The 21,610-nt window shown below is 33.9% G+C and overlaps 1 protein-coding gene across 5 annotated transcripts in view; it reads right to left on the reverse strand.

Moving 5' to 3' along the window:
• Nucleotides 1–21,610, reverse strand: part of ARL13B (ADP ribosylation factor like GTPase 13B) — a 73,673-nt gene that overhangs the window by 1,723 nt on the left and 50,340 nt on the right. For 4 of the 5 annotated variants that reach the window (XM_003261691.3, XM_003261689.3, XM_030801623.1 and 1 more), the window contains 7 exons: nucleotides 17,253–17,358; nucleotides 15,915–16,117; nucleotides 12,700–12,808; nucleotides 9,189–9,414; nucleotides 6,047–6,163; nucleotides 4,681–4,749; nucleotides 313–2,409 (listed from right to left, as the gene is read on the reverse strand). In XM_003261691.3, coding sequence (XP_003261739.1) covers nucleotides 2,333–2,409; nucleotides 4,681–4,749; nucleotides 6,047–6,163; nucleotides 9,189–9,414; nucleotides 12,700–12,808; nucleotides 15,915–16,117; nucleotides 17,253–17,358 — 907 coding nt within the window. In that variant the 3' untranslated portion in view covers nucleotides 313–2,332. Of the gene's footprint in view, nucleotides 1–312; nucleotides 2,410–4,680; nucleotides 4,750–6,046; nucleotides 6,164–9,188; nucleotides 9,415–12,699; nucleotides 12,809–15,914; nucleotides 16,118–17,252; nucleotides 17,359–21,610 lie in introns of those variants that run through there. The other variant, XM_030801621.1, reaches the window with a different exon arrangement.

The raw sequence follows: 21,610 nt of genomic DNA on the forward strand, positions 1-21,610 counted from the left end.
AAGGCACATAAGAGCATCTTTTAAATAAATAAAAACATTATCTGTTGACCAATAGCTTTAACACAAGACAGACATCAAATCCTCTAACATCATATGGCGAAATGCTATTTGTAGCTGCATTTAAAATCAAAAATTCTTTCCCACATACATAAAAACTTGCAGAGAGAAAAAAGTTTTGTGTGTAAAGTATCAAAAAAATGCATTATTTTAATCTACTGATTTAAACTGTTTTTCAATAATCCTATTTTAAAATCTTTACCTATTTTATTACCCAAAGGAAATCATTTAACTCTACCAATTGAAAACAGAATGTTGATATAAATTATTTTTATTGTGTGAAAATGTCAAAATTCAGAATTAAGAATAAAAGTATAACATATAACAAAATAGGCATTTAATTGTTAAAATACACCTGGATTTACAAAACATTTTTTAAAATGTTTTTAAAATGCTTAAGGAATAAAAATTAATTTTTTGAGAGAGCTATATAAAATGTGAATTCTATATTATATTTAATTTCAAAATCATTTATTTTTCTTAAATGAAGCCAGTAGCTACACTATAGTAAACACAGACAGAAAACACAAATTTTAAAAACACGTATACTCCCAAACGAGATAAATATTAAAAAGATAGCAAAAGTATGAGTTTAGTTTTAAAACTAAGTAAATGTTACAAAAAGCTATGCAATTTTCCCTCTAAAATCCTTTTCAAAGTTTACATTGTCTTTTCGTATTGCTTTTCATCACATTTCAGCCACCTCTCAAATTTAGGTTGTTACGAATTTTAGATCTGAAATCAAATGCTTTTACCTCACTCAGTGTGGTTGGTAAGTCCCATGTACAAACTCCAAGAATATATACAATGTTGACTAGAGTACAGGTGACCTGATTATTAAAGTTCAGTGAGTTAAAAAATGTGAATAAAATCTGATGTTCTGAAGTAAAATTTTTAAAGTACATAATTATATTAAATGACATAAAATGTACTTAATGTTATCAGATACTAGTATATGTCTGTTGTGTCAGTACAAGTTACCAAAAGCACCAATCTTAACAAGGTGGTATAAAAATCATTCTGTTTATACTATTTTCACTGGATATAAAGGTTTGTTTTCAATTAAATGTTAACATTATGAATCTATTATTAAAAATATACATCTAGAAGTCAGTCTAAATGCCAAATACAGAATCTTATGGATGCCATTCTTAAGTGCAACAGAAGTGCTATCATCTTAAATTAGGAAATTATTTTGGAATTATTTATTTATAAAAGTAATTTTGGGCCAAGATTTTTATTCTCATTACTTTAGTACACAAGCTGTTTCCCAGTTGTAAAACAGAAGTCTCTGGACCTACAGTCGGTTTTCCAGTCTTTCTGCCTTTAATTTCATAGTTTAATTTCAAGGCATGAAAGAATTAGAATCACCTAAAAGAGTCACTGCAGCTTCTGATGGAACAAGGGAGTATAGGGAACACCTTGATCTCTGAAAGTGTCTAACCTTTAAAATAGGACTTTACTGAGACTTTTAATAGTATCTCACAGAATGTATTTTGATTAATTTCAAAAACATTTAGGTATAAAAGGTATTTCCAGTCTCACTGAGTACTGTTTTCAAATCATATAATTGTTAGAATAAAGATCTGAGAATCTACTACTTCAAAAACATATTATTTTTACATTAGGTCAAATTACGATGTACACTTAAAAGAACAATGCTATTACAAAACATACCTCAAGCCATATAAATATATCCTGTTTGTATAGTTCATGTCTAAAAGTAAATCAACTCTATTTTCCAGACATAATTTAAACAAATCATCTATAAAAAAGGTATATAATCAATATCATAGTAATTAAAATTTTTAAAGATTAAAAAAATATAAAAATAGTTTTAAAATTTTCGTTATAAATTCCTAGAAGTCCTCCTTCTATGTGCATATATCTTACAAAAAATATTTAATATCTAGAAATATAGGCTATTGAACAAATAGTAAAGAAAGTGCTGAGTCCATTGGCTCTTTTTGTAAAGTTTTCCTTCAGAAGTATGCTCATGAGTGGGGATGTATAAACCAGAGTCAACAATAAATCTTGCTAATTTGGTCCAAATGTTGATTTCATGTACTAGTCATTGTGATTCTTTTATTTTTTTAACCATGAAAAACACAAATAAGTAATTATCAAGTCAGGTCCTTGAGTATTAATCTTCTCACTAAAATTGTTATGGTTATCTTGCCCCAGTCATCAATTTACAACATGTTTCTTCTTCTGAGAAAGAAGAATGTCTCGGTTCACCTTGCTGATATTAAGAGAACTCCTCCATACGTCTTGTTTATGAGATCACATCATTAGCATCACTGTTAGGTTGCTGTGGCACAGCCAGGGGAGGCAGTGGCTTCCCATAGAAATCTAAGAAAAGAAAGAAAACCAAATGCACAAAACAGTTATGGTAAATCAAGATTTTTGACACAGTTCATTATTTTTTAGACATTTAGACATTTTAGACATTTCCAAAGAGATAAACTTACAGAATCTTGACATGTCTCTCTAAAACAGATTTCCTTCTCTCTCGTGCATTTTAAATCTTAAGAGATGGCCCCAACATTCCATCCTGTTGAGCCAAATTATACTTTTGCCTTCAATCCACACATGCATTAATCATATATTACTTGTTATAATGGTTAAAATATTCCTTCCTTATGTCATACTCTCCAATCCAATTTCCATTCCTTCTTACTTTGACTACTGCAATAGCCCCCAAATTTGGATTCTTACCCCAAATATAGCCACTATCAAGTTTGTACTTTACATTGCAACAAAAAATATTTTTCTAAGCACCAAATATAATGATAGCATTTTCCCTTTTAAAAATAAAAGCATTTCTTTAAAAGTTATACCAAGTTCAGACATCTTACCACATATATGAAGCCTTCACAATCTGGCCCTAAGCCATAACTCCACTTTCAACACTCTCTGTAATTTTATATTTTCTCTTTCTTACCCACTCAATGCACGTAAACCTAATCTCCTGTCACTGGCAACTTCATGTTATTCTCCAACTAAACAATATTCTTTCCTACCTCTCTACCTTGAAATAGTCTGTTTCTTCTGCTTACTGACTCTTCTCATTCTTTGAAGACCTTTTTCTAATGCCACTTTCCCTAACTGCTCATGTACACAGTACTCCAACTGTACACCATAGAACTCATTGTCATATATTCTACAGTAAGCTGAAGAATTGTCCTCTCTATATAGTAGAATCCTCACAAAAGCAGAATGTACATCTTATTCATCTTGTTATTACCAATGTTTTAACAAACAACAAAATACTTGTATGTTAAATGAGTTCAATAACAGAAAAAATATGTCATATGAAAAATTGGTATTTTTTCTTCATATGTATGTGTGTACATATAAATACACATACTAACATTACCTAGTTTTCTGACAACATAGTGAATATATTGACAATGTATTCTAACGTACGCAAGTTCACTAAGAGTTGTATAATAAAGAAATAAATCTACTGTAGTCAATATAGACATCATGATGTCAAGTCAGTAAACTAAACAGAGATATGAGATTTCACTGAAAATACCATTTCAGTAATTCTGATGGAGTCTAAGGACAAACTTTTCTGTCTTTAAAGAAAAAAATCCACGAATTTTCACTAACGATTATCAAGAAATATTTCATTGCTGACCTAAATAGAATTCTGGGGGAAAAAAGCAAATAGCACATTATATTTATGTACCTTTTAAATAAAAATATTTAAACTGGTTTGATATAATTTCAAATTATATGGTAATGCTTTTCTAAAGATTAAACTTCTGAGTTTTTTCCTAGTAAGTGAAACCAAGTTCTAGACTAGGTCAACACAGAGCCGTCAAAAAAGGAATTGGATGTTCTTAACAAACAAGTTTATTGAACTACATTTATCTATAATTCTTTTGCATTCTAGAAATATTTTACTGAAGGGACCTAGACTGATGGTCTGTAATCAGAACTTCTCCCTGTTTTATAAGGCAGTTCTCTACTTCTCCTAAATATCCTTCCTCTAGTTTTTGCATCCTAGAATTCTAATGCCATAAACTAGCTAGACTATAGCATATGTTATATTCAAAGAAAACTGTTCTCTTAATTCAATAAAAATGTTAGTAACTTTCTACTTAGTCAAACTTTATTAGGTTTACTGATTCGATCTCTGATTTTATAAACTGTGTTGATCTTTACTTCACTTTAATATTCAGCAGCTGGTTGTCTTATTAGGAGTAGAGAGAAAAAATTATGTGCCATTATCATGGAGTATATTGAGCATATACAGGAAACAACAGCTTTTTAACACTTAAGTTATAAATTCTAATGTTCATAATTAAATTATTTTAAAACCTTTCCTTTTTATAACTCCTTGTATGAATATATCATGGATAATAAACACAAGCTATGATTCTTTTTACCTCTGTATTCTAAGGTAAACACCAAATTAAATAATACAGATGTAAAGCATACTTAAGAATAAAAAATTAAATAAAATGAAAAAAAGACGTATAATGAAAAAGGATGGCTATGGATTTGACAAGCTTCTAAAACTAAAACATAAGTTTGTTGAAGTTATAAGGTTAAAGAAAAGTCAATGTAACATGTACAGATGATATCTGAAAACCAATCCTTTTGCATTACCATTATGACGTGTTTCACCAAGAGGCTCAAGTTTTGGAAGTCTAGTGACTTTAGGGGTTCCCCAGCCAACTAAAGAAAAAGAAAAACATTTAAAAAACACTGTTAAACAAGGTTTCTTTAGGTCTGTTGAGAGGATCCCTCCCTGGAAAGGAAGCATATGTAACATTCAATGTCAATTCAAATATATTGAATAACAGTATGGAAAGCCAGAAACACATTTTAAATGGCTTCTATATTTTAAAATGTAATTATAGGCTGCTAACATCTGCTTTAACTTTTCGATAACTTTTAATAAAAACTATAAGCACCTTCACCACTATCAAAAACAAACTCATGCTATCATTCTAACTCTAGGCAGAAACTAAATATTTTCTTAATAAATAGAATACTGGAAATGAGTCTATAAGAGATTCTTAAAATGTTACCAAATAATTTATAAAGCCTTGTAGCAGGGATATAAGGGCACTATAGACATATTTATCTAGTCATTACATATTTACTGACCACCTATAGTAGGTGAGGTGCTAAGCTTAGTGCTGAAAAGTTACTCACAATTATTGTGCAAGTTAAGTCCCAGTGTTTTATATGCATTACTCCATTTAATCCTTGTAACAACTTAGGACATGGGTATGTATATTGAAAAAGTATTAGAAAAAATTAATACATCTTGGTTTCAAATGTTAAGTTTCAGGATGAAAGGTCCAATTTTTTTTTTTTTTTTTTTTTTCCCCCCGAGATGGAGTCTCACCCTGTTACCCAGGCTGGAGTGCAATGGAGTGATCTTGGCTCACTGCAACTTCTCCATCCCAGGTTCAAGCGATTCTCCTGCCCCAGCCTCCTGAGTAGCTGGGATTACAGGCACGTGCTACTACACCCAGCTAATTTTTTTTTTTGTATCTTTAGTAGAGACAGGGTTTCACCATGTTGGCCAGGTTGATCTCGAACTCTTGACCTGGTGATCCGCCCACCTTGGCCTCACAAAGTGCTGGGATTACAGGTGTGAGCCACCACGCCGAGCCGGTCCAATGTTTTAAAAACTCATGTTAGCCATCCATCATGAAACTTAAATTAACGTGGGTACTGATATTTCAAACAGAACTTGAACATATTCTAGGAAATACTGGGTAAAATTTTCTTAATAGTTTTTACTTATTTTTTTCTTTATAAAACATTTTTTTATTCAAAAAAGCAATGGACATTTTTGTTAGCAAATTTTGTCCAAATCAGAGTAAATAAAAGATTCTTCTTCACAAATATACAAGATAATGAATATACAGAATAAAAATGGCAAGATTCCTTTTTTCTTTTTTTTCTCTGTTGTTTAAAGCAGCATTTCTAAATTCAGTATCAGTATCAATTTACTCACCAGGAGGAGGGGGTGGGGGTGGTGGTGGACTCTCAGGAGCACAGTCATCTATATTAAGTGGTTCCACCCGGTGGTTCCTTTTCAATCTTAGTTTCTTAGTTTTCTTTTTACCATTAGCTACAAGAATATAAACATGAAACTTCATGTCTTTATGAAAAAGTGCACTTTTATAATAGAAAACAAAGAATACAACAAGAATATTGATATTATTAACAAAAAACATCTTGACTATTTAACTTTGGAAATTGTTACAATAACCAAATGTGTACTTGCATTTACTAAGAATATATTTTTTAAGTGATGGCTTACTGAATGAATGAATGACCAATGAATATGATACAAAGAGCCAAAATTCTGTATTTTAATTTCTGAGAGGTTTTTCAGAATACAAAAAAAGTCATATGACACAAATATAATTGTCTAATTGCAAGAGTTTCCATGAAATTCATAATAATCTGAGAAAAGAAGCTATTCATTACTGTGTCACTCAGTATATTTGATTTTTCTCAGTGGGATATGTAGAATGATTCCAGGTATAAATAGTCCAAAAATAATCCTTTGAAATGTGACCTAAAAGGCCCTAAACAAATCTAAACATGTTACTTATTTAAAATAACCCCTACAAGGCTATGCATGGCAGCTCACACCTGTAATCCCAGCACTCTGGGAGGCTGAAGTAGGAGGAATGTGTGAGCCCAGGAGTTGAGAGAATAGTCTGGGCAACATAAGGAGACCTCATCTCTATGGGGAAAAAAAAAACCAGCATGGCTTTGTTTTCATGTGCCTGTAGTCCCAACTATACAGGAGGCTGAGGCAGAAGGATCACTTGAGCCCTGGAGTTAGAGGCTGCAGTGAGCGTGATTGTGACACCGCCATCCAGCTTTGGTGACAGAGTGAGAACCTATCTCAAAAAAAAAAAAAAAATCAAATAAATAAATAAGTAAATAAACAAATTACATAACTCCTAAAGAAGGTAGGCCCAATACAATACAAACATGTAACCAAAATCACATTAGAACTAGCAGAACTGAATGTGTTCTTTCTTTTAAAAATTATTTACATATTTTAACAAACACATGTAAACACTTTAAGGAAATCTATGTTAATGTACAAATTTTAATAAGGTAAATTAGGATGACATAGTAGTTAACTAAATTTAGAACATCAATGTTACTGCAATTTTTTTTCCTCGCTCTCTGCCCAGGCTGGAGTGCAGTGGTGCGATCTTGGCTCACTGCAATCTCCACCTCCCAGGTTCAAGGGATTCTTGTGTCTCAGGCTCCAGAGTAGCTGGGATTGCAGGCATGTGCCACTACACGCTGCTAATTTTTGTATTTTTTTGTAGATATGGGCTTTTGCCATGTTGCACAGACTGGTTTCGAACTCCTGACCAAGTGATCTGCACTCCTTGGCTTCCCAAAGTGCTGGGATTACAGATGTGAGCCACCCTGCCCAGCCAATGTAACTGCAATATTTCAAAATTGCCGTGTGTGTGTGTGTGTGTGTGTGTGTGTATGCAATGTACTTTCTAAATGGGAATTATCTGTAACATAAAATATATACAATATCTATGAAGCCTACAAAGCAATAAAAAATACAATCACACTTAGAAACAAATTATTATTCTAAATAAATTAGTGTTGTTTGAAACATTTCACTTTATATAAAAACAAATAGGTCTTTGTACAATTAAAGTGGTAAGCCTAACAACTGGAAGAATAGATCCACAAGATGTGGAAGAAAACAACCACCAAATGGTACTTTAGGGTAGGCAGTAGTTCAGGATCACGGAAAAGCACAGGATGTGGATCAGATGATCTGGACTGGGGTCTCAGCTTACACAGACAGATATACGATCTTAAGTTACTCAACCTCTTCAAGTCCCTGGTTTCTTCATTTATATAATGGAACACTATACCCTGGGATTGCTATGTGAAATAACAAAATATTATGTTGAATAATATAGTGCATACAAAGGCATGTTTTAAAGTATAAAATATAATGTTAGTTATTATTATAGTTACATGATTTACTACCTGAGATCTCCCTGTGCTATATTTTCAAATCATTTGCCAAAATCATTTTATTCTTTAACAAGCAGTAGAGAACTATTTAAAAACTTAGTGACCACTGTAATAGGTCTACTTCCTTTTTAACTCTGCTGACAGTTACATGGGTATAAATGTGACTGCCCTAACTTCCCAATTGACAAAAAGTGTAACTTTCAAATCTAATATTTTCATCCAGCAAAATATCCATGTTAGCTAATCTGTATCTCAGGAATTGAAATCTTATTTTCATAAGCCCTGTGATACTATAAAAATTTCTTATAAATAATGAAGCCATATTAATAACTAAAAATGTCAAGGAAGCAACAATTATAGGGCACCTCTCATGTGGCTGACACTACTAGGAGTAGAATTATTTTCTAAGTAACCCTAAAAATCTTGTGAATAAAGACAATGTTTATTTGCATTTTAGAGATGAAGAAACTAAGACTAAAGAATGTTATATAACTTAACGTATATCTAGTAGATAAGACAGTCAAGATTCTATCCCAAGTTGTCTGATGCCAAATGCAGGCTATATCCCTATGATACCAAAAATCATGAATGTTCTGTTATATAACATAGCCAGTTAGAAAAAGAAAAGCAATTATGAGTTGAAGATTTTTTGTGATATTAAAATAAGAGAAAAATGGCTATTTGACAACACATTTTAAAAATGTTGTACCGATTATGTTTGCAACCTACAGCAATAGCCAGTCAATAAAGGAAATGATGCTGATGTAGCATTTATGAGCCTTAAAAAACAAACAAAAAACCTTAAGATGTTAAATTTATTCCAAGGATTCTTGAGAGCTATGCTGTATCCCAAATTTATGAAAATAAAATTAAAAATGGAATTTTCTGCTGAAATCCTTATAAGTTACAAAGGACCACAAAGTCATCATGGAAAAACATGTTAGGAACAAACTGGCAGAATAATAAAAGACCTTCAGAAAATCATGGTAAATACGGCATTTGAAGACAGAAAAATATTGAAGTACTCATTTATAAAAACAAACATAAAAAATGAGATGAAGTATAAGTTTTATTTATATATACATAAGATAATTACTTTAAATAACTAGATTTATTACCTGATTCCAGTGATGGCCGGTGTGTCTCATCTTCATTCTCTAACTGCTGTGTTAATGCCTCCTTGTAATTTTCTACTAGTCCAAATTCATTATTTTTTTGGCCATTGTCATTAACCTGGCCTTGTGTCTCTATTTGCTCATGCTCCATTTTATGTTTCAGGTGGCAGCCATCACTGTCTTTCTCTGTTTTTTGCTTTTTTTTCTCTCTTTCAAGTTTTCTTTCATCCTAACAAAAAATAAAATACATTATCTTTACTATGATGGTTTTATCTAAGATAGTTTTAAGGGAGAAGAAATCAAATACCTTAACAGCATTCTGTAACTTCAAGGACACTGTGAGACTTCTATTTTAAAAATGATTTCATGAATACATCATTAAAAGATGCTAAGTGCCAAACATTCAGTAAACACAGAAAGTATAACAGAAGAAAACAAATATTACCAGTAATTCCACAATCTAGAGATGACTACTATTCATCTGTATTATTCCGTATATAATCTGTTCAGTATATAATCACTGAGATGATTTTCTCTGCCAACTCCCACACATACATACATACGTCATGTACATACATACATCACCCAGAAACATACATAAATGTATGTATCTATATATACTTATGTATTTGTTGTTTAAACAAAAAAGAATTGAAGTTTTTATTGAGGAACATACATTTCTTTCCATGCCAGTGCCTTACACATAGTAAATGCTACATAAATGTTGGATACAATTATTTTCATCAATTATTATTTTGAATGTTTATAGCACATCAATTCTGTATCAATGAACAAAGAATTTATTTCCAATTTTTCACTATTTTAAAAAACAGAATCATCCTAATAGTTTTCTGTTTTTTTTAGATTAAATTGCTAATAGTAGAACTGTTGAGTCAGTGGGTAGGCAAATTTAAAAATGTCACATATAGTCACAAACTTCCCTTCAGAAAAAATGAATCAATGAACCTCAGGCAAAGGGTTGGGAGAGTGATTTTTTTCTACATCATATTCAATACCACATAACATGATTGACCTTTTACATCTCTGCCATATTAATACATATTTTTAACTTAGTGTTATTTTCATTTGAGTTTAAGTTAAAATTTTTATTGCTAGCAAAAATGAACTATTATTATGTTTTTTTTTTTTTTTTTTTTTTTGAGATGGAGTCTCACTCTGCCCAGGCTGGAGTGCACTGGCATGATCTCGGCTCACTGCAACCTCCACCTCTCCAGGTTTAAGCAATTCTCTGCCTCAGCCTCCAGAGTAGCTGGGATTATAGGTGCATGCCACACCCGGCTAATTTTTTGTATTTTTAGTAGAGACAGGGTTTCACCATCTTGGCCAGGCTGGTCTTGAACTCCAACCACCTCGGCCTTCCAAAGTGCTGGGATTACAGGCGTGAGCCACGGCGCCTGGCCACTTATTGACATTTTTAATTTTTTTTTAGGAAACTGCCTTTGGTAACCCAATGCCCACTTTTCTATTAGATTCTCATTATTTTCATAGTAATTTGTAAGAGTTCTTTTGTGCATACGTGTCACTAGGACTAGTCACAGAGTCACATAAGACTATGCGTTCTATTTTTCACTAGAGTTTATTTCTTTTCATTTTTGCTTTTTAACTTTGTAGAATAGCTCTTTTAAAATTGGGTAACATAAGATCTATCCACCTTTTTCCTTTATGATTTGTGGCTTGATTGTCCTGCTTTGAAATTTTTTCCTCCTCCAAGCACATATAAAGACTTATTTATATTATCTACTAGTAACTTGAAGACTTTCACTTTTTAAAACGTATTTAAGTTTTTGATACTTTTGGAATTTAACTGGGTATACAATATTCAGTAATTTTCCTTTTTCTAAATGGTTATTAAGTTGTTCTATTATTCTTTTCTCTCAGATCTGAAATGTTATCTTTATCTTGTACTAAAATGCTCATACATAAATAAGTTTATTACTATTCGTTCCATTGATCTGTCCGTCTCTTCTGGAACCAATACCTTCCAATATCTCACCATTTTAATTATCTGTGGTAATAATAAAAAAAAGTTAGGTGCTTCTGTACCAAGAAACATGCTAAAAAAGTTTTGTGGGGAAAAAAAGAGAAAATCTGTATGGTTAAAAAAAAAAAAAACTATGGCTAATTTGCTTTTATTTCTTTACTGGCCATCTTCTTGAAATTATTATAGTTTCCAAGCATAAGTGTACTTTCCCCATGCCACTTATTAATTTGGGAACTTTCTATTTGTGATATATACTATGTCGTACACCACTATTATTAACTTCTATACATTGTGGGAAATATGGTGCTGGGAGAAGCACTAGAGCCTTCTACATAATTTATACCCATGGTACTATAAAATAATTAGCCATTATTTATAAAGCAAGCCTTATTATACACAGAGAATAATTGTTGTTTCAAAGTAAAAAGTACAACTTGACCTCTTCTCTCTCAATATTTTTAAAAGAACATAAAACAAACAAAACTTAACAAATATAATATCTGATAGCATGGAGACAAAACAATAGCTCATGCTATTAAGATGGCCTTACTATAATTAGAAAAGCACATATTTAGGGTGAATGCAATGAGGTTAATGAAATATTGAATACAATTAAACCTCCTGGTATCCAAGCAACTTAAAAACAAATGTCTCATATTACCAACTATTTTGCAAAATAAAACAATACCAAAACTATCCAATCATCTTCTTACCTGCGGAGCTGCCTCCCTCCTCAGTAGCAGCCCCAAGGAAGTTTAAAAAATCATCCACCTTTCCAGATGAACACCTGTGTGGAAGGAGGTAGTGACAGGGGAAGGCGAATGGGGAATATACAGGCAGGACCAGGAAGTCAGCCTAAGGTTTAGGAAGCAATGCCTCAGAAGAGGCATCGCTGCTGCCAGCCATAAAAGCAGAGCCAATGCAAACTCTGGACACGAGCAGAAAATGAAAACAAAGACACAGATACACAGACGCGCACACACACAATCCCTTAACTTCTTCATAATTAAAATCTACAAATTAATGTTGGTAAAATTTCTGATTTAAAATGGAAATAAATGATATTCAGATATAGGAGAATTTATTGCAGTTTCAAACATCCTTAAGTATCCTGGAAAAATAGAAAATTGTTTATGTACCCTAATGCATTCTAAGTAAATATTGCAGATGGACAGTAACAGCAATACAGAAACACAGAAAATGTAAATAAGAGTAAATATATTATTACTACATGAAATAAATGACAAAATAGATTTGTCAACACAGCAACTATAATTGCTACAGTCAACTTTTATTTATTGTTACTTAATTCTGAAGTCATATTCCCCCTTTTACACTGGATTCAAAGGTAATTTAAGAGTAAGAAAAAGCAGTAAACCTTTAATCAGTCTCTCATGTTTAATTTCTTATAGAAATAATCTCTCTGAAGAAACACTTCTGTTTCCCTGCCTCCTTTCCCAAGTTCCAACTTATAACTTAAGATACAAAAATTACATTTGCCATCATTCATACCTCAATGATTACAGATGCTATTGGCTGGAAAGGATTCGTTGGTTCTGAGTCCAGTTCAGCCAGACCACTGGTTCCATCGAGTTCAGCCTGCTCCTGTTCATTTTGTTTTCTATTGTTTGAGGAAAAATAATTGAAATTTCCTTTGAGAAAGTGCTGAACCATGTTAAAGAAAACTGCAATAGGTATAAGGCTATTACATGTAGTAATTTAAACATCTGGACATGGTTTTGAATTACTGAGAACATTTCAAAAATCCTTATGCAGGTAAGAGGCTGCTTCCCCCCATGTAAAGACTAATCATTTCAATTAAAAAAAATGCTGATAAAAATGACATTTCATATGACTGACTTCTTAATAGCAACAGTGCAATTATTCTTCCATGTGCCAAGGGTATTACTGATCAACTTATTAATTACCCTCCAAAATCAATGCTGTCCTCTTTACTGGTGTTAACAAATAGTAATTATTCTTTTTTTTTTTTTTTTGAGACGGAGTCTCGCACTCTCGCCCAGGCTGGAGTGCAGTGGCACTATCTCGGCTCACTGCAAGCTCTGCCTCCTGGGTTCACGCCATTCTCCTGCCTCAGCCTCCCGAGTAGCTGGGACTACAGGCACCCGCCACCAGGCCCGGCTAATTTTTTGTATTTTTAGTAGAGACGGGGTTTCACCCTATTAGCCAGAATGGTCTCGATCTCCTGACCTTGTGATCCGCCCACCTCTGCCTCCCAAAGTGCTGGGATTACAGGTGTGAGCCACCGCACCCAGCCAAATAGTAATTATTCTTATTAACTCTTTTATTAGGGGCTAAGTCTTCTCTTATAAAACTAGGAAAACGTTCCTTCAATTCAACCTATGTTTTTATTTCTGCATAAACATGTTTCTTGTTTAGTATAAAAGAATAAGAGACTAGAATATCTACAGATTGATTCTCTAGAAGTATATGACAGAGTAGTAATATATTTTATCAAGTTGCATATCATATTTGAACTAGATAATAACTTCCATAATAATGTTGAGTGGCTATAAAAATAAGTTACCATATGTATCATTCAGATTAAATAAGTATTTCCATATTAGTTACCACTGAACATCTACTATCTCTGTGATTTATAGTAATGTTGTACCATACATGATGAGTAATGTTATTAAGATGAGCAGCTGGCTGGGTGCGGTTGCTCACGCCTGTAATCCCAGCATTTTGGGAGGCCAAGGCGGGTGGATCACGAGGTCAGGAGTTTGAGACCGGCCTAATCAACATGGTGAATACTGAAAATACAAAATTAGCCGAGTATGGTGGTGCATGCCTGTTATCCCCATTACTCGGGAGGCTGAGGCAGGAGAATTGCTTGAACCTGGGAGACGGAGGTTGCAGTGGGCCGAGACTGCGCCATTGCACTACAGCCTGGACAACAAGAGCAAAATTCCGCCTCAAAAAAAAAAAAAAAAAAAAAAAAAAAAGATGAGCAGTCAAAGACCAAAAAAAAAAAAAAAAAGAAAGAAACACAAGTATTGTGGATCTTTAACTGGACTGTAAGTACGGTATAGTAATGTAAATGTTCATTACCATAATATTTACTAGCTGTGTTCTAGATGGAAATACATATCCTTTTATTATGAACCTAGGAAGCCAAGATTTGGAGATTTGCAATTTACTACTTCTGTGACTTTGGACCTGGATCTTTTGAGCCTTAGCTTTCCCACAAATGTGAATAAAAATAACCACTTCATAGAGCTGTATCAAGGGTCAGATAAAGTAATATATGTGAGAACACTCTATGAATGAACTTTCTCATAGGATAGTCATTGTTATTATGTTATTTATTAGTAAGCAACTTCATGAATACAGTATTAATATATTATTTTTACTTGGCATGTTTTACTGTTTTTCAAAAACACTAGAAATGACTATCTGAACCAATTAGATTGGATTTAGTGAAGTAAAAAGGTTGTTTTTAATCACCCGTCTCCGAATGTCAATTTACTTTTAATTATGGAGTACTGGCTCAACAGGAGAGGTCTCCTCAAGAGGAGAGGTCTCAGACCACAACTGGCATGGATAAAGAGAAAGAAAGAAAGGGTAAGGAGTATTGGAAGAGCCTGCCATAACATGATCTAGAATATCATTATGGAAAAGGCAAAAACATTTAAAAAGTTACTAACATTAGATTTCTTTTATGCAACTCAATTTTTTTGTTGCTTCTGTCTTTATTTTCTTAGTGGAGAAAAAGGAGTTTTCACATAAGTATGGCCATATATTTAATTTTTATAAATATTATATATAAAAGGGATACTTACATGCATGATTGGTTGTACTGAGTTTTATATGATAAAAATACATACTAAGAAAAAAAGATTCTCACAGGAACTAAAACCCTTTGTCAACAGCTGCCAAAATCATTCACTCTAATCTGTCTTTTATATAAAGAGATCCCTAGATGAAAGACATGCTCATATTATTGAGCACTTGGGGATAGACAGTCATTTCTATAATATTTCTCTAAGTCCTATTGATGAATTAAATGAAAAATACCAGTTATCAGAGGATTTCCTTCACAGTATAAGGAAGTACCTCATAGTGGGGTCACCAAGGGTAGTGGGTTCTTGCCCACTGGGCTACAACTATGTTAAACTACATAGAAGGCAAGATGGAAGGCAACTATGGATCAGATTTTGCTTGAGTTGAATGATTCTCTAGCAGCTCACCTTCTATCCTTGCTGAAACTAAAAAGGTTCCTCAGTCTCAACGTTATTGACATATTAAGCCTGATAATTCTTTGTTGTGGGAGACTGTCCTGTGTGTCATAGGATGTTTAGCTGCATCCCTGGCCTCTACCCAATAGATTCCAAGTAGTACACCACTCCTCCCCCTAGTGGTGAAAACTAAAAATGTCTCCAGACACTGCCAAATGTTAAAAACTACCCTGTGCATTGAGAACCACTGCACTAAGGTACCCATAAGCAATCAGAGACAAAAATTTAAAATTCTAGAAGACAATGGCTACATAAGGAGTAAATTTTACTATACAACCACCAGAAAAATTAGAAATCTATCACTCAAACTTGTATAGAAAAAGATCCATAGAAATACAAAATTTACCTAGTGTCTTCCTTCATATAGAAAGAAGAAACTGAACAGATAAAACTAACAACTGATTCATAAAACTGTTATGTTTTTGATTCTTCAAATGCACTGTGGTGCAAAATTAATCTACTTACCTTTCTTCTCGTAATTTTCGCACTCGTTCAGCTCTTTCCTGTTTCTCTTGTTCCTCAAGAGCACGCTGCTCTGTTGTCTCTTTTTGGATGCGTTCATTTAAGGCATCAAAGTCTCTTGCAATAACATGTAGCAGCCAGTAAAGGCCTTTTTTAATGGACTTGTCAATTTTCTTTCCATACCCCGAGATTGCTGAACATGGTTCCTAAAACAGAAATTTATTTGACTAAAAGATTAAAAGGTCTCCACACAAATCTATTCATAAACCATTAAGTATAATTAACGGCAAATCAAAATTAAGCCATTTAAGTTAATGATATGAAGCATCTGCTTATTTAACTTCCAAAACATAGCATTGCAATGATTAACATCAGTATATAGAACTTAAAATATTTTACAGATATCTGTATGCTATGTGAGATATTATAAAGAAGAAGGTGACAGTGCCACTTATAATATTAGAAGAAAAAATTTAATTGCCATAAAAAGACACCTCTATTGATTAAAAATGCCAGGAAGTTTTAATTCCTTATACTAAAATCTACAGTGGTAAACATCCATAAGATTGACAGCCTAATGTTTTTTGAAACCAAAATAAATTATTAAATCCACTGTTGATCTTCCTTAAGACTTTATGACATCTCTCCTGATATGATTTATCTTTTCTTCTTTTGTTTTTTAGAGACAGTGTCTCACTCTGTTGGCCAGGCTAGAGTGCAGTGGCTGAATTAGAACTCACTGCAGCCTCAACCTCTCAGGGTCCAGTGGTCTTCCCACCTCAGCCCCCTCAAGCAGCTGGGACTACAGATACACACCACCACACCCAGCTAGTTTTTGTATTTTTTGTAGAGCTAGGGTCTCACTATGTTGCCCAGGTTGGTCTCAAACTCCTGGGCTCAAGCAATCTGCCCCCTTCAACCTCCCAAAGTGCTGGGATTACAGGCATGAGCCACCATGCCCAGCAAAATAATTTTTCAAAATTCATTATGAATCTCTCATATGTTTAAATTTTGTATTTACACTTTTCTTTCCCATTTTACAAATTTCATGCCAGATGTGTTGGCATAAAGCACAGACGCTATCAGCAATATCTTAAAATGCAATTGTGAAGCTCCTTGAAATCATGGAAAGATAGTTCATGGAAATAACAATGAAATAGACAAGAAATATTACGGTATTAAGTTATATCAACAGAAAAGTGGGAGTGTGATTTCACGGGTTACAAAAAATTCTTTGAAAACATTGCCTTTTAATTGCTATCACTTTTATAAAAGCCAAGTTATACTGAACCTATTTGAAAGGACACAAAATTAAAATAAAAAAAAAAACAAAAACCTTACTATCTGACACAGGCACTTGTGCTTATTGACCAGTTTTTCCAGAGATAGACATTCAATGACATCAGCTTCTCCTAAAGCTCCTTCTTTATCTTGTTTATTTGCCAACCTGAAAGATAAATAAAGTACTTTTATACAGCATCTATATAATTGGATGGAAACTTAAAGATATTTTGACCACATTCTTTTTTTTTGTTTTTTTTTGAGACTGAGTCTGGCTCTGTTTTCCAGGCTGGAGTACAGTGGCGCAAGCTCGGCTCACTGCAAGCTCCGCCTCCCGGGTTCACGCCATTCTCCTGCCTCAGCCTCTCCAAGTAGCTGGGACTACAGGCGCTGCCACCACGCCCGGCTAATTTTTTGTATTTTTAGTAGAGACGGGGTTTCACCGTGGTCTGGATCTCCTGACCTCGTGATCCGCCCGCCTCGACCTCCCAAAGTGCTGGGATTACAAGCGTGAGCCACTGCGCCCGGCGGCCACTTCTAATATATTTGGCAAAGCACTGGGAATTAAAAAAAAAAAATTGTACTCAATTAGAGACAAACTAGACACCAACAAGATGAAAAACCAATATATTCTACAGAAAAACAGGACTATTTAATTATATAACATAGATTTAGAAGTTTAATAAAATACTGCCTTGCTCAAAGTTTGACAGACTTTTTATTAAAAACAAAAATTAAGTACATAGACTAAGAAATCTAACGAACCCCTCCTACCTATCTTTAAAAATTATCAAAACTGTGTCATTCTTGCTTATCTACATATCTTCTTTTTTTTGTATTGCCCAAGTTACCATTAAAATCTACATACCTTCTATTTTGCTGCCTGAGTCACATTACTTCACCCAGATATTAAAACATCATTACCATGATACCACTATCACACCTAACAAAATTAACAGTAAGTCTTCAATATTACTCAATTTACTCAATATTCTCCAACATCATTTTACAAGTGTTATGTTTAAATTCAGGTCCAATATACGTTACTTATCACTTAACTCTTTTTGAATCTATATTACACCTGCCCTCCCCGCTACCACCCCCACGACTCTTTACCTCCCATGACATTTGTAATTTTTCTTTAGAATTCCCATGTTTGGGACTTGGCTAATATCTTCCTTATACACTTATTTAACATACCTATCCTATATTTCCCGTATCTGGTGGTAAGAAGCTGGATGAGTTTCAGATGAAATCTTTTTGGCAAGCATACTTCGTAGGTGGTGCTTGTATTTAGGGAGGCATATATCACTTTTATATAATGTCCTATTTTAGTGGATTTACTGATGGATTTACATTTAGCCTGATCCATCCAAAATAAAGTTCCTCATTAATCTTTCACTTAACGATTTTAGCAGCCATTGATGACCTTTACTTAATTCTATTATTTTACCAAAGTTTATGAAACAGTAGCTTTTCTAGTTCCGTATTCCTTCTGCATTTACTAGCAGGATTCTTGCTAAAAATAAGCTTTCACCAACTACTTGGTGCCTCTTAAAATTCACAAAGTCAAGATAAATGTTTGATCCTTTGACTTTATTTCCTAATTTTCAAAATAATGAATTGATGGCGTAGCAACTTCCGAAGGTGATCAGGTTGATTTAAAAAAAAATCCTACAAATTTAAGGATTACGAGTGCAGTTTTGTTATGTAAATGTATTGCATAGTGGTGATATATTGCATAGTGGTGAGGTCTGGGCTTTCAGTGTAACCACAAGCTTAATAATGTGCATTGCAGACATTAATTTCTCATCTCTAACTCCCCTTCCACCCTCCCACCTGTCCAAGTCTCCAATGTCTATTAATCCACACTCCATGTCAATGTGTACACATTACTTAACTTCCCTTATAAATGAGAACATGCTAGATTTGACTGTTTCTGAATTATTTCACTTTAAAAAATGACCTCCAGCTCCATCCACGTTGCTGGAAAAAACATGCTTTTTTAAATAGTTGAATAGTATTCCATTGTATGTATATACAAAACACACACACAAACATTTGCTTTCATCATCCATTGAAGGACATTTAGGTTGACTCCCTATCTTTGCTACTGTGAATAATGCTGTGATAAACACCTGAGTTCAGATATCTTTTCTTGTATAATGATTTCTTTTCCTTTGGATAGGTGCCCAGTAGTGAGGCTGCTAGACTGAATGGTAGTTCTTTTTTTAGGTCTTTAAGAAATCTCCATACTGGCCGGGCACGGTGGCTTACGCCTGTAATCCCAGCACTTTGGGAGGCCGAGGCGGGCGGATCACAAGGTCAGATCGAGACCATCCTGGCTAACACGGTGAAACCTCGTCTCTACTAAAAATACAAAAAACTAGCCAGGCGTGGTGGCGGGTGCCTGTAGTCCCAGCTACTCGGGAGGCTGAGGCAGGAGAATGGCATGAACCCGGGAGGCGGAGCTTGCAGTGAGCCGAGATTGCACCACTGCACTTCAGCCTGGGCGACAGAGCGAGACTCCGTCTCAAAAGAAAAAAAAAAAAGAAATCTCCATACTGTTTTCTATAGTGATTGTGCTAATTTACATTCCAATAGTGTATAAGCATTCCTTTTTCTACACAATCTCGCAAACATCTGTTATGTTTTAACTTTTTAGTAACAGCTAAAAATTCTGACTGGTGTGAGATGGTATTTCATTGTGGTTTTAATCTGCATTTCTCTGATTAGGCATATTGAGCATTTTTTCATATGCTTGTTGGCCATCTGTATGTCTTCTTTTGAAAAATGACTATTCATGTCTTTTGCACGTTTTTAATGGGGTTGTTTTTTGTTGTTGTTGTTGTTGATTTCCTTGTAAGTTTTGGTTATTAGTCTCCTATAGGATGAAGAGTTTGCAAATATTTTCCCTCATTCTGCAGGCTGTTTGCTCCATTGATTACTTCTTTTGCTGTGCAGAAGTTTTTACTTAATAATTAAGTCCCATTTGTCTATTTCTGGTTTTGTTGCTTTTGCTTTTGAGGTCTTAGTCATGAATTCTTTGCCTAGACCAATGTCCAAAAGAGTTGCATCAAAGTTTTCTTCTAGTATTTTTCAGGTCTTACATTAAGTCTTTAATCCACCCTGAGTTAATTTTTGTATATGGTGAGAGACAGGGTTCCAGTTTCATTCTTCTGCATATGGCAATCCAATTTTCCTAGCATTGCTGTACCCATGATCTGGGTTCTCTATTCTTTTCCATTGATCTATTCATCTATTTCTACACCAGTACCATGCTACTTTGGTTACAATAACCTTGTAGTATAATTTAAGGTCAGATAATATGATGCCTCCAGCTTTGTTCTTTTTGCTTAGGACTGCTTTGGCTATTTGGGCTTTTTGGTACTTTTTCTTATTTTGAGAGGCATCATTATGAACTTATGGATTGAAAAATGTATTTGATGTGTTTCAATTTGTTGCAGTTATTGCTCTTTTTAAGGCTCAAAGGTACCCATTCTGAGGAAGTGGGAGTCCCCTTCGGGTTGGCTCTTGGACCCTTTTGGTACAACTCCAACAGTCTTTGATAGCTTTATGTTCTACTATGAAACAAGGTTCCAGACTTGCAATTATCCATTTCCCTAAGAAGCCTTGATCTTTTCAGTGGAAAATGGCATTTTAAAGACTAAAACCTAGGAGTTATAGATAAACATTTGCTATTGACTTACTACTGATTCTAGGCCCTTTCAGTGCACAAAGCTAGGAAATAGTTTTATTCTAGAAAAAAAAATCTAATCATGTATTTGTGTTGATGTTTTCATTACAAATCAACTACCAAGTTTTACTTAGCTTCTTAAATCTTGTTTTTGTTTATTTCTTTGAGACAGGGTCTTACTCTGTTGCCCAGGCTTAAGTGCAGAGGTATGATGACAGCTCACTACAGCCTCTACCTCCCAGGCTCGAGCCATCCTCCCACCTCAGCTTCTCAAGTAGCTGGGACTACAGGCGCATACCACTATGCCCAGCTAGTGTTCAAACATTCTTTTTTAAAAAAATTATTTTAGTAGAGATGGGGTTTCACTATGTTCCCCAGGCTGGTCTCAAACTTCTAGGCTCAAACAATCCTCCTGCCTCAGCCTCCTAAAGTACTGGATTACAGGCATGAGCCACTGTGCCCAGCCTTAGATCTTATTTGTATCTCTTTTTACTTATGCTGAAAACTACAGTTTCTAATGACATTATTTGTTTTATCCAACTATATATAGGAATTTTAACATAATAATATCAATATTATTACTAAATATTAAGACTACTAAGTGCAGGTTAACATATCCTTGTGGTTACATATCTTTGTCTCTATGCTATATCCCACTAGAGATGCAGAGTCAATAACACTGTTTTAAAATTACTTAAAACAATACTTCTCTGTGTGGTTT

This window comes from Nomascus leucogenys, chromosome 21 (assembly GCF_006542625.1).
Source record: "Nomascus leucogenys isolate Asia chromosome 21, Asia_NLE_v1, whole genome shotgun sequence".
Taxonomy (NCBI): Eukaryota; Metazoa; Chordata; class Mammalia; order Primates; family Hylobatidae; genus Nomascus; species Nomascus leucogenys.